At 44.1% G+C, this 14,256-nt stretch overlaps 1 protein-coding gene across 1 annotated transcript in view; it reads right to left on the minus strand.

The window, feature by feature from the left end:
• Window positions 1-14,256, minus strand: part of LOC119486926 (A disintegrin and metalloproteinase with thrombospondin motifs 20) — a 95,242-nt gene that overhangs the window by 42,217 nt on the left and 38,769 nt on the right. The window contains exons 12-16 of the mRNA XM_037767474.1: window positions 9,429-9,574; window positions 8,931-9,112; window positions 8,017-8,153; window positions 7,051-7,168; window positions 2,102-2,197 (exon numbers count right to left, since the gene is read on the minus strand). Of these exons, the coding sequence (XP_037623402.1) occupies window positions 2,102-2,197; window positions 7,051-7,168; window positions 8,017-8,153; window positions 8,931-9,112; window positions 9,429-9,574 (679 nt within the window). The remainder of the gene's footprint in view (window positions 1-2,101; window positions 2,198-7,050; window positions 7,169-8,016; window positions 8,154-8,930; window positions 9,113-9,428; window positions 9,575-14,256) is intronic.

The raw sequence follows: 14,256 nt of genomic DNA on the forward strand, positions 1-14,256 counted from the left end.
ACATAAATGTGCACACACAAAGAACACACAGGAACACATGGATAAACACTCACACTTGGCAAACTAGCACATAAACCCCAAATGAACACAAACCTCCTCTCTCTCCAGGTTCCAGAAAACATGCAGTTAATTAGGATCTGAGAGTGCATGCCGAAACAATGCACGTGATTAAGTCTCTTGTTTACATCTGAGTCTACACATTGTTGAATGCCAGCTAGTTATCTTTAGCCCGAAGACGACTGTGGGGTCTGTGGAGTTCTGACAATCATCTACAGACTCTGGTTGTCATCATTGACGTTTTGCAGAAATGGAACAAATCAACAACAATGCCTTAAAAAATGTGCAGCCACACAGAGAGAAGATAAACATGTGAACATTTTAAAGTTTCCTTATGCTTGGTGCTGACCAAGGGGTTGCTTCTTCTGAAGCCTATTTTCAAGAAAAATTTACAACTTGAACAGTGGGAATAAATGAGTTAGCGTGACATGGTGGCACATTACAAGATGAGCTCTGTTCTCCGGTACACAAGCTGCCTTAAGAACTTGTATGATTTGAAAAGATGGGTGAAAGATAAAAGGAGAAACCAACATGAAGTGTCTTAAAAAGAAGCAGTCGGCTACTGGTGACAGACGCTTTGACACTCAATGATCAACAATCCAATATCACCGATGCAAAGTCCGACAGCAGAGTCTGACAGTCTTCCCCGCTCAGTCCTGGTTCTGGTTCTGGTTCTCTCGTACCTCCGTTCCCTCCAGCGGGCCCAGCAATACAGCCTGGGCCTCCAGCAGCAATGCGTCAGTGTTGGCTCCCAGCAGGAAGCAGCGGAGCAACGAGGCAAAGCTCTGCTCCTGGCTGGAGGAAGAGCCACTGCTGCCGGGCGCAGAGCTCTCCATCTCCCGCCAGAGCTCGGACTGCAGGTCTAAGGCGGCAGCAAAGCCGGATCTGGGTCCGCAAATGGCTGGTCGCTGCCGAAGGCCCTGCTGGAGTCTAAGCTGAATGAGTTTCTGGTGGACCTGCGTCGTTTTGTCTGATTTTGTGGGGAATCAGACCCGATGACAAGCATTAACAATAACTATACAGTAATAGCCAATCTTCTCTCTGATGGTTTTAGAGTCATAGAGAGGCATCAGTATTAAATGAGACTGTTTCATAACCACTGAAAAGTTCCTCACAGTAACTTTAAGGAGCCACGACTTCAAAGGCCCAGTTCGTCATGAGCCGGTGGTCTTCTCAAAAAAAAAAAAAAACGTCTACATACTTTATCAGCCGGAGTTACAAAACTGACAGGGCGTTGCAAATACTGACCACGTTTAATACCGGCAGCGCTCGCTCAATGTGTGGTTGTGGCACTCAGCAACAGCGAGAGTGGAGCCTTTCACAGCAGCATGGCAGCGAGACCCCGCCAGATGTGTTTTCTGACAATTTGACTTAAAACATCTTGAACCTGACTTGAACCATCTGAAAACGGGCGCCCGCCCTTACAACATACGCAAAGCTCCTTTTCTCTGTTTTTTTTCTCTCTCTCTCTCTCTCTCTCTGTCTGTCTCTCTCACGTGCAAGCACACACACACACAGATAGAAACACACACACACTGTGAGCCCGGTGGGTCCATCTAACCCTATACCCCTATATCCACTTTCATGCGGCCTGGGCTCCACATGCCTCTAATTAGCACCTATTGCTGCCTCATTTATCTTTCTCCGGGGCTGACACTCCATTTGCTTTCCCAACCAAACCCCTCTTTGCCATGACCAGATGGACCAACGCCCCTCCACGCTTCCTCCATATACACTCAGTGCAAATGACAGTTTCCTTTCCTTTATGAAAACAGTTTGACAACAGTTTGGCCTATGTCTCCTCACCCGCCTTCACTAAAAGCCTGCCTCTACAGCTCCGGGTCACCAAGTCTGGGTGGTTTTATGGTCATGTTAGGGGATAATGGCATTGACCTATGAGTTGAGAACTGAAGGGTTGTAACGTATACATCTTATTAGGTTGGACTGCTTCCATTTTGGATTGACTCTCCCAAGAAAACCTGCAATTTGATATAGTGTTTCTTAAAACCACATCGTTGCGCTGACAAACACGCAGCACACTCACCGAGGTAGTTGTCGTCCTCCGGCTTCCCAGAGTAGCTGACCTGTTTGATGTCGATGTTGGTGGCTCCAGCCGGGATCCGCACCACTGTGTTGTAACCTGAAGACAAGAAGGAGAGACAGACACATTTTTAAAGAAGTCTCACACAGTAACAGCAGTGAGTGGTCCCACCTTGATTTTCATAATAGCTTCACTATGCTGCTCCAAACCCCCGTCAGGGAAGTCCGGTTCCAACCACCGGGGATTTAAATGTCACACTTGGAAAAATACAAAAAAAAAGGTCTAGTCCTCTCAAATAACCTGCAGGAGGCCTTGTTTTAGTCTCAGAGGCCCGACCGTGAAATGATATGTAATTATTCCCTGGACCTACCTTTGGCCTGTAATTACTACACCGGGGCCTGTTGTCCCATGATAAACTAACATACAAGACGAGGGAGCGCGAGGGAGAGAGAGAGCATGTGAAAGCCAAGACGCGACAACACAAATGTGAGGATGGAGACTGAACAGAGCGGGCAGGGTACGACATAAGCAAGATATAAAGAAAATGGGACCAATTAGAGGAGAACAGAATCTGTATCTTCTTGGGAGAAGTGCTGGGTATGAAAGCTAAATACTTAATAAGATTTGTACTCTCCTTTACAAATAAATTTGACGATCCAGTTTTGGATTTAAATCATAACTTTGGACAAGCAAATAAACTCAGTTGTGAAATCAAGTTTTTTCCAAATGCGGCTAAGTCTTTTTTATCTTTTAATGATTTTGAAAAGGTAATGCATGCTTTTATCACCACACGCCTCGATTATTGTAATGCACTTTACGTTGGTGTTAGCCGAGCCTCTTTGTCTCGCCTGCAGCTTGTTCAGAACGCGCCAGCTCGTCTTTTAACTGGTGAGCACATCACCCTGATTCTGGCTTCTCTTCTCCGGCTCTCTTTGCCTTTTAGGATTACAATATTTTATTATTAACATATAAATTGTTAAATGGGCAAGCTCCAACTCTCTATCTCTCAGACCTTTTAAAACCTCATCTTTTTCAGTTGCAGCTCCAAAGCTCTGGAACGCTCTGCCTCCTGTTCGGCTGTCCACCACACTGCCTGTTTTTAAATCAAACCTCAAAACGCACGTTTGTTCCTTTGCTTTTGGTTCGGCATGAGAGTTGACCATTTTAATCCTTTCTCCTTTCCTATTGGTCTTAACGCTTTTATTATTTTAATGTCCTGTTGGTCCTCTTAGTTGTTTTATTGTGTTGTTTTTATGTTTTTATGTATAATTATACAGCACTTTGGTCAGCTTTTGTTGTTTTTAAATGTGCTTTATTAATAAATCTGGATTGGATTGGATCATTTTGCCAATTCTAGACTGCACTTTGTTTAAGCAAAGTTTAGACGTCATTCATTATTTGATAAGTTTAGCTTCTTTTATTAAATAAAATAAAGTTTTTACAAAAAATTCTATATATATGTATGTTCCAAGTAAGTACAAGTACGGTATTGAAAAAGTTTCAACATTTTGGTATAGCGTTGGGCACTAACACACAGTTATCATATCAGTATAAGTAAGTACGATTTCTAACAATACCAGTTGCAGATTCTGCACAAAAAATAAACTCAAGATAAATAACAAATGTTACAGTTAAAAAAAGGAGCGAGCCGATGAGACACAACTCAAACACACAGTTGCTTTTTTAGCTGCTTTTTAATCAGTTCAGTAAGAACTAGTTCTTTTATGGCAACATTTTGATGATTACAGGGTGAGAAAGTTTCATCCATAACGTACTCATGATGAGCAGTTGTGTGGTGCAACCACAACTTTGTACTTCTGGCTACTTAGTAAGTCCAGTAAAATCACTGGAGGTTCAAAGAGATTACCACGGGTGTGATAATGGTACTGCTGCGTACAGTTGGAGACTGTTAATATTCACTCAGTTCGTTCATTAGAAGAGTTCAGATGGAGAATTTGAACATTTGTTTGGTCAGAAGCCATCTGGCCTTCAAAATAAAATCAAAACTCTGAATGGCCTGAGAGGAAAGGTGTGGGTTGGTGTGATCTAATGGTTAGCCCGACACCTTGAGCCACTCGGGGGCAGCACTTGGTTTACATATCTTCCTCTCATCAGCCATGAAGATCTTTTCTCTCTCTCTCACACACACGCACGCACGCACGCACACACACACACACAGACACAGTAACGGCATCACAAGCCATGTCAACCATGACTGAAAGATGTTTCCAGTTGAGGCCACACGGTGCAGGAACAGGAAGCTCCTACCACTACTATTCATATTCCTTCATGATAAACTCTTTTCACCACAACACTAAAACCTAAATACAATTCACTGTTACAGTTTTGTGTGTCATGTCAAATTCCCTCCCTAAACACTGGGGACAAGAGAGGCTCATAAAAAACAAACAGGGGCGTATGAACTTCAGAAACCGCCAACCCTTCCCCCCCCACCCCCTCTGAGGAAACACGCTATCCACAAGCCATCAGAGGCCTCCGAGATCCCCCAGCTTAGCAACTGACCACACACACAATCCTCCGCCACCACAGAGTGACCCAGGGATGAACAGTAAACACACCACCCTGCATGGGGAAAGAAAAACACTACCGTGCTGAACGTAGGGAACGCTGAGGGTTTACCTCAAACATGCTTCCCTCCACCGCTAGCGAGACAGAGAGAGAAGATGATGTATTAATAGCCTGCAGAGGAAAATTAGAAGGCGTCGCAAGCTCGCCCTGATGCAAGTTGTCAGACGATACCGACTGAGCTGATGACAAACATCTGCTTGTTTTGTTACACATTTAACCATTTGATGCTCTCAAGTGAAGACACCAGAACATATAGGAAATGTAAGCGAGTCCACTTGTAAACCTCAGGCACAGCTTTAAGTCTGAACTTACCTGAAACTTGACAATTTAAAGAGATGGAAAGAGACCTCAGAGTGTCACGTTTTTATGTTTTATAATACTGGGAAAAAATGAAAAAGAAATAGTGGGTGCAGAATGTAATTATAAGGCATATGCACTGAAAGGACGTAGGTCTATAAAAACACCATTAAAGCTGCTACAACAGGGGTCAGCGACCTGCGGTCCTCTCCAGCGGCTCCCTGTGGATTTATAAAAATGGAAATGAATAACTGTTTTTTGTTTACATTTTCATTTTTATTTATCATTGTTGTAGGTCTATGGTACGACGGTACGACGGAGTATTAGGACCACATTGAGGAAAAAAAATAAATCTGAGATTTAGAGAATAAAGTCATAATATTATGAAGTAGTAATTTTACGTGTTATTTTCTTTTCTTCTCATAAGGTTATGACTTTATTCTCGTAATATTACGACTTTTTTTTTCTTGTTAAGTTATGACTTTATTCTCGTAATATTATGTCTTTTTTTTCTTGTTAAGTTATGACTTTATTCTTGTTATATTACGACTTTTTTTCTCGTTAAGTTATGATTTTATTCTCGTAATATTACGACTTTTTTCTCATAATATTCTGACTTTATTCTGTAAATCTCAGATGTTTTTCCCTCAATGTGGCCCTAATACTCCGTAGTACATTGTCTCTTTGGCCCTCACTGCATTAGACTTATATACTATATACTTAGACTATAAACTGTGTCACCTTCATCACAATGATCACATGTTTTGCGGCTCCAGACAGGTTTTGTGGCTCTTTAGATAGTAAAGGTTGCTTCTTGTACTACGAGGAACTTTTATTTTGTGTTGATTTTGGCGGTACCTGTGGACAAAAGCGGTAATGTTTCCGAGCACCAGAGTCCCTTTAGAAAACCTCTCATTTCACTGCAGCGGGTGACAACCTGGATGATCTTGTCTGATTTTGCTGGAATCGGACCCGGAGGTACCGATGACAAGCATTAAGAATAACTACGATGGTCTTGTTTACTGATGTAGATCATGTAGAGGCGACAATATTAAATTGAGACTGTTTCATAACCAGTTAAAAGTTCCCCGCAGTAACTTTAATCTAAACATGTTTAAAGTTATTTTAAAAATGCTGTGTCATTTCAATGGTCAGCATTCAGGAACTTGGAAGACTTGCACCTTGACTTGCAGTTTGCTTATGAAGAGATATGACTTAACTTGGACGAGATGAAGACAAAGATTGACAGAAAGAAAGTGAAGGAAAGAGACAAAAGTAGAGACCAAGAAATAGAGAGACATCAAACAGAAAAAGGACAAAAGGGTGAAAGACAGAGAGACAGGCTGAGACCCGGGAGCAGAGGGATATCCTGCCTGGGCTGCACTCCCACTCGTGCTCTCTTTCTTAAGGGTCAAGCCAAATTTCCAGCGCTGAGCTCAGCGCCTGGTTTGTCCAATACAACCCTCAGACCCCGTACCCCCCCAACAGCCAACAGAGTGCAGAAAGAAAGCAGATGGATAGAGACGCTAAAGCTCAGCGCCAAACTAATGCGGAGTAAACATGACGGAGGCCACACCCAGGGCTTTTATGCTAATGTTTCTGCTGTTGCTGCCCAGACCCAAAAAGGATTGGATGCAATCAGCAGTTGGCTCACACTGAGGCAGCGCATTAAGCAGGACAGTTCAAAGGGGTGATGTCAGGTTTGTGTTTGCTATCGAAAGACCTGACGGAGAGAGATGGCCTGTGTTAATCAGACTCTGAAGCTTTGGAGAAGATTGGTGCTCTGCATTTTTCCAAGTCTGGCTGAAGCACGTATTGTTTGCTGAAAATCAGACTTAATATGTTTAAACATAACCAGACATGACATCAGCACCTAATACACGCATGCAGCATGTCAGCCACATGGATCTTTCTCAGCTCTTCTAGGTTTACATACACATCAGATATATCATAGTTCCTCTGCAGAAGCTGCTGACATACAGTATGTTTAATAGCAACACCTTTTTCTGTGTGGTTACAGTCAGCTATAAGTGTACCGTACATGTAATCCGAGCAGCGCGACTCACCATACTGAGCATCGTTGAAGGTCCCTGCCAGGGTTTTACACGACGAGTTGTCGCCACCACACACTCCGCACTTGTCATTCCTGGCCTTCGAGTTAAGAACGTGGTCGCAGCCTGCTTGCTGGAGAGGCACAGATGAAGAGAAGACGGACATTTGTGATTTCGAGGGCAGTAATATAACATTATGTGCTTATGATGATAAGATTGAATGTCTTGAACTACACATTTATAAGCCCTGTTTCACGTGGACACCATGAACTTGGCAAAGGCGGCTGTTTCTGATTGTGACTTACAAACAAACACTTCACTGGAATCTCGAGCTTCATCCTTTCCATTAACTATTACAAAACATGAATCATGTACAAGTAGGAGTAGGCTGAGAGTGCAGGATTTGGCGACATCCAGTGGTGTGGTTGCAACTAACTGAGTAACCCTCCGCTCACTCCTCCCTTTCCAAGATTGCGTAACACGAGCGAAGAGTGCAAAACCCTGGTAACGCCGTTCGCCTCGCTCAGAGGACATCCTCACCGTAATAACACTACTTTAGGAGCAACGGAAATCAGACGGCGGCTGGCGGTACCACGGTTTTGCACTCTACGGCTCACGTTACCGTGCCGGAGAACTACGGTGGCCTTCAGGTAACATAAAAATGTGAAAGTCTCTCTGGAGCCGGTGTTTGGTTTGTCCGTTTTGGGCTACTGTAGAAACATGACGGAGCAACATGGCGAGGAAGAAACAACAATTCTTATTATCAGGTGATTATACACTACAGAAAACATACTTATTAATATTATATTCCATTTCTGATGATAGATCTCCCCAAAATGTTACACACTGTTCCTTTAAGTTTGTTTTCCTGCTACAACAACCACAGTATAACTTAGACAGAGATACACTACATAAGTTAAGGCTAAGATGACGTCGATGTTGCAGCTCGTCTGTGTGTGTGTGCAGAAGTTGATTATATACCCTGCAGAGGCCTTGAACACAGATGTCGTAAGTATCTGGCCCACATGGCGTGCCGTCGGTGACGCGGTCCTTCAGCTGATAGTACGCCATAGTCCCGGCAACTCGGCAGAAGAGCTTGCAGCGATCCTTCATTAGTACTGCACGGAGAGAGAAAACAAACTATGGAAACAAGTTGGACTGTAGCTAATGAGATTAATAAAAATAAAAACTCTGAACAATAACAAGATGAAAAGCCTGGAGATGATTTGCACGTGCTGATGGAATAAAACACATTTTTTGATCTTATACCTATTTACATTTTTTAGCGGAGGACTCTCGCCAAATTTGTATCCGTTGTTTGGAAGAATCGCTCTGTATCTGACAGCGCTCTGGCTCCGGGGCTCGGCCTGTTTGCTTGTATAGCATTAATTAAATGAATGAATCACTTGCAGTGACTTAGACATGGTGGTCTATTGCCAGATGCTAATCTCATGTAGCTGGGCAGGCCATCATGGGGAGGAATAAGATCTGGCTGCAGGATGGAACGCTGCCAGAAGGTTCATATGGAAGGGCTGCTTTAATTTTGCTGTTGTTTAGTGTCAACTAGCGGTTTACCCCGGGCGGCTTCTATCATGGTGGAGGTATGCAAAGTATGACAAAGGAAGGACAGATATACTCCCAATTCCATCTTCTCCCCTCATGTATTTAAATGCAGTAGATACATAAACATCAGGATTTTGCACGGCCACATCCCTCCTACACACAATGTGGTGTGCAGCATTTTAATTAAACGCACCACACATACTGAATCACTGGCTTCAAACTGCATCGTACGGTTGGATGTAAATAGTATCCGTCTTTGATGTCGCAGCTCAAGTTAACTACAAGACATTGAAATGACATGCTTTAGGATTCCACCGGTGCGCTGTACTCACTGCCGCTGTACTTGGGCACCCAGCGGACGGTGGGAGGTAGACCGTTGATGTTGAAGTGCTTGCCGTCGAACTGAGAGCACTGCTCTTCGCGGAAATCTTTTCGTCCTCGCGGACATGGCTCAGTGTTGCAAGAGCGGAACTTCATCCTGCGACCCACGCAGAACTTCCCGCCATTTCTGGGCCTAGAGTGAGAAGACCAGACGGATCACAGCATTTCATTTCAGTTTAAAAGATAATGTTTGCTCTGGTTTGACTGCTGATTTATGATTTCAAACCCACAGTGTTTACATTTTAATTCACACCAAAGAAACAAGCTCTCTCTGACTGTTGCTTCAAATCAAGTTGAAGCTAACTGAATGTGACACGCAGGCTTGTTACTCACTTCAGCTTGTTTACATCCTATTCAGGCTTGACTGACTCCTTGTTCTGCCTTTTTACTTACACATATTTACAGCCTGTAACGGCTTTGATTGTCACAACTGTCTGATTGTTTCTTACTCAGGCTTGTTGCAGTCTCTGGCGTTGCTCCGGGTTCCTCCACCACAGGACCTGGAGCAAGCACTGTAGGGCCCCCAGGGACCCCACTCCCCGTGGACCGGCTGCAGGTCCAACTCCTTGTTTACACACATCCCGTGTTTGCAGTACTGCATGTGAATAGACAAAACAAAATCATGAGTGCAACTCCTGCAGACCTGAAGACAAACATAGACGGCAGAATTAGCGCAGGCACAGCTGGGAGTGGCGTTCCTCTTTGCCTCCTTAATCCTTCGTTTAGATCTCAAGCTATATTTTAAAAGGAATCCTAATTCAGCTATTGTTTACCCTCGAGGAAGGCGTCCAACTCCTCCAGCTGTCCAAAGAGAAATGGGAGAGGCATGGATACAGACAAAAATAGAGATAGTGGAAGACAGTAAAAGACAGGAAGTGTCAATGAGAGAAACCAGAGACTGAAATGTGCAGTATGTGGCACAATACTTCCTTCATGTCCACCAAATCTAGAATTGATTTCTTTTTGAGGGGAGCTAAGTCAACAGTTGGATTCCTGCTCTCTTCGTATCACATGTCCCTATAGCTTCAGTCTCGGACTATAGCTATTTGCATGAAGTCACACTGTTTTCCACATGACCTCTCTGTTTTCTATAAAGTATACAGTACGAGCCTGATGCAAGCCTTTGATAGAAATTGTGTTAGACATTCAATACAAAATTGGTTCATGAGAAACATATAAAAAGCTTTGCCACGGACGATGGAGGGAATCCAGACTTCTTTTCTAAATCATCTTGGGCTTGGGCTGTAAATACAAAATGACATAATATCTTTCATACAGCAGACCCACTTCGACGCAGGAAATAAGGCGCCTGGTATCACACAGTGTGTACCCGCTAACCTGCCTTTGCCAAGAAGTGCTAACACTGCTTTCATAAGCAAAGCACGGCAGGCCCATTTCCCTTTGTGTGTAACCGAATCCCCTTCTCAGTGACTTGAGATATCGGAGGGTCCTGTTCGCTGAAAGAATGCAGGACAAGACGGCGTCTGTCTGGTACGTAGCCCGCCGTCAGGGCACACAGGCACGGGGAGCAGTGGCACCGTGATAAGGAAACTCTAGAGTCGTGATAACAAGAGGAGCAAAGTTCATTACTGGCTTGACATCAGGAGCTCCCGTCTGCCGTTCAGCTGTCTGCCTCCTCAGAGCTTTAAAGCTACAACCTGGAGAGGAGGATGCTCTTTGTGTGCACCTCATTTTCTCTGTTTCCTCGCAGAGCTTTGGTCTGTGAGGTTGACGCACAAGTTGTTGCTCCCATTGCCAGCTCTATCCAGATGAGAAATGCAACTACTATCATTTCAACTGGCCACATGCCCAATCAACTACAAGACATTCAATCTCGTCCTCCAGATAAAAAAAGACTCTTGAGACCTGAGAACAGAACCGCATGAGGTCTGCTTCAGTGAATCGTCATAATCACTCTAATAAGCCAGGGAGGATATCAATCAAAGTCATCTCCTGGACAACGGCTAATCTAACTAGTTTCCGCTTTAACGTAAATTTCACAACTTGCAGCCATTACCTTCACGTGAACACCTGCAAAAGTGCAAAGTCATGCACACAAACACATGTAAACATAGGGAGCATTTGGCCCCGCTGCCTCCTCCACTACCTTGGCCTAGTCTGCATGTGTGTTTGACACACTTGCGAGGCTAATGATGGAGTGTAAAGTCTGCGCACAATGACAGACAGTTGTTAACAGCTGCAGGGTATGTGGACTAAACAAGCCACAAACATTTCCATAGTGCAGACCTGGTTTGAGTTTCACTGTAAATGCAAACTGGAGAAGGCGCTGATCATTTTGTTGGAGCACAAACAATGGATTTAGAGAGCGATTCAAATAAAAGTCACTAAAAGGAATGTGATAGAACGTAAACATGAGTGGAGATGGCTTCCACACCACGAAAAGGCAAACAAATGCGAGAGCTAAACAATCATGGTAGATGTTGTTTTTAAAGAGTTTTCCTGCCCTTATAGCTCTCACATCCCCCCTCCCCCCACCTCAGCTTAGGGACCTGGGCATCCCTTATATACCTCCTCTCCACAGCCACCCATCCCCCTTATCCCCTTATGGGAAATTGCAAAGGGCCACGCAGGGACCACCACAGTGCAGCCAGGCGGCAGGACCCGAGGAACTGTCAAACACAAGGCGGACTGTCTGTCAGAGAGGACCAAAGCCTGTGTAAGCCTCTGAGGCATTCCACTCCCCCCGCTGGCACCCTGTGTTTACAACCGTTTTGTTTGGCTTGAAAAGGTGATGTGGGTGAAAAGAAGAAAGAAGGAAAGGGGGGGGGGGGGAGTGGAAGGAAAAAAACATCTGTGTGAGATGATGTATGTGTGTGTGTGCACGTGTGAATGTGTGTTAAGTGTGAGAGTGATTGCTCAGAGTCTGGAGGCATCTGGGGGCCACGCTCAATTCCAATTAGCCCCTCTTTCCGAAGTGCACAAACACACACAAAAAAGCTCAAACAGGACACCGGCAGACCCGCTCCTAGAAAGATTGTCAAAATTTGCCCTCAGTTGGGAATGTGGTGAGACATTCGAAGGCCTTGTGAGAGAAAACCTGTCCAGCTGTGACCAGCACGTGTTTCAAATTAGGAATCTCACAAAGACACACGCTGACTCACCAACTCATACCCAGACATGTGCATACGCATGTAGCACATATAATGCACATATAATGCACACGGGGGGAAACACACACAATACCTTTGCAACTTTGCTCTCAAATCAACACATCGAAAGCACAGTTTAACCGAGCCACAGAGAGTATCCACCAGCATGCTAAGCCCAACAACAGAGGGAACAGTGTCTCCGGAGAGCAGCATCTGCTCTGAGCTCCTCCGCTGGCTGCTTTGGAAAGTTTGTGCCCTGTAATTGCCAGGAAACTGTTGCAGAGAGCACCTCATTTCTGAACCCAAGCCATACATCACTGCAGGGAATGAGAAGGCAGAGGACTGATTTTTAAAAAGCCCTCCGCTCTTTCATTTTAACACGGTCATTTCCAAAAGGCTTCACCTTTCATGTTGCGGCGGTGTCTTTTTCATGACTCTGGATTCGGAGTTCACTTTGGCCTGTTGGGGGGGGGGTTGTGTCTTTGTCTCTGACGAGTCCTCTCCAATTAAAACAACATTAACATCTGAGGTCACCTGTGGCACTACATGGACCACCGCCATTGATTTTCAATAAGTCATCACTCACTATTACATGATAAGTTGACCTGGAGGTGAGAGGCAATAGAGAGCCATGAAGCTAGACACGGTGGTGGGGATTCTCTCTCTCTCTCTCTCCCTCTCTCTCTCTCTCTCTCTCTCTCTCTCTCTGGGTTGGCAGGTGACTGGAAATAAGTGAAATGACAGCTGCTATTACAGACTGGATTTACACAGACTCAAACATGCATGTTTTCCCTGATAGTTCCATATTTCCTCTTCCCTTTTGTGTTGAAAGGTTGTGAAGACAGGAGGAAGAGAGATGACAAGAGGGAGGGGAAGGTGAGCAACATGATGCAACCGTGACCCCAACCAACCTCTCTGCTCTCACTATACTTTGTTTCCACTCTCTGTGATCCCTCCCTCCCTCCCTCCCCCACGTCTTTCCAAGAAGTGGAAAGGTTGTCATTAGAGGAAATGAGGAGTTTGGCCCCATCAGCTGTTCCATTCACGTGCACTTCAGAGGCACTTTTACTGTTGTTGTTTCTCACATATCATCATCTCTGCACAACTGCTGAGACACACATACCTCTTGTAATCTTCTAAAACTTGACTCAATCAATATTTTTTATAATAACAATGGACAAAATTACGTAGAATGTGAAAGGTGTCCTTTCTGGTGATAAATCCAGAGAGAACTATCATCCGGAGCTGTTTGTCTACAGGGATTCTAAGCCTTACTTAGCTCATTGTTATGCTTTAAACCTGTATTCATTGTTTGGCCATGGAGGCAGCAACATTAGTGGTAAACCAGGCTGCAAACTCCGGTTCTGAGAAGTGAAGCCAATGCTGAAGTGCCTTAAACCTGTATTCTTTCTAATATCCAGCAGGGGGCGACTCCTCTGGTTGTATAGAAGTCTTTGAGAAAATGAGCCTACTTCTCTCTTGATTTATTACCTCAGTAAACATAGTAAACATGAGTTTATGGCCTCAATCTCTAGTTTCAAGTCTTCTTCAATACAGCATGATGTTCATTTAGTAAATTATGGTCCCATTTATAGTCAAATAGACCATAAAGCAGGGGATGCTTTAGGGCGGGGCTACCTTGTGATTGACAGGTTGCTACCACGGCGTTGTCCGGTCTGGGAGTTGTCTGTGTTTTCGTCTTACAACTTTAACCCTTACAGTTTGTTTTCACTTCATGAAAGGTCATTCTAACATTTTGGTCACTGAAAAATATCTTATTCATCATTCAGTTGTACTCTTGTGTCACTTCTGGCTGCAAAAAACGCAAGATGGCGACGGCCAAAATGCTGAACTCGAGGCTTCAAAAGCGTAGTCCACAAACCAATGGATGACGTCACGGTGACTACGTCCACTTCTTATATACAGTCTATGGTGTAAACACAACATTGACATATGGTCATCATATAAAGTTGATATGGTGAATGTGTTGGACTGCTAGATGTGTAAACAGGTAACACATGCAGCCATAACAACTTTATAAGGTTCTTCATATGTCATATGTTTTGTGTGTGTGTTTTCAATCGACACCGTCTCCCAAAATCCAATGAATATATCACTTTGATACGGTATTTTGATTTTAATAACTGTGTATTCATTGTTGCCACAT

The sequence above is a fragment of the Sebastes umbrosus genome, chromosome 4, assembly GCF_015220745.1.
Source record: "Sebastes umbrosus isolate fSebUmb1 chromosome 4, fSebUmb1.pri, whole genome shotgun sequence".
Taxonomy (NCBI): domain Eukaryota; kingdom Metazoa; phylum Chordata; class Actinopteri; order Perciformes; family Sebastidae; genus Sebastes; species Sebastes umbrosus.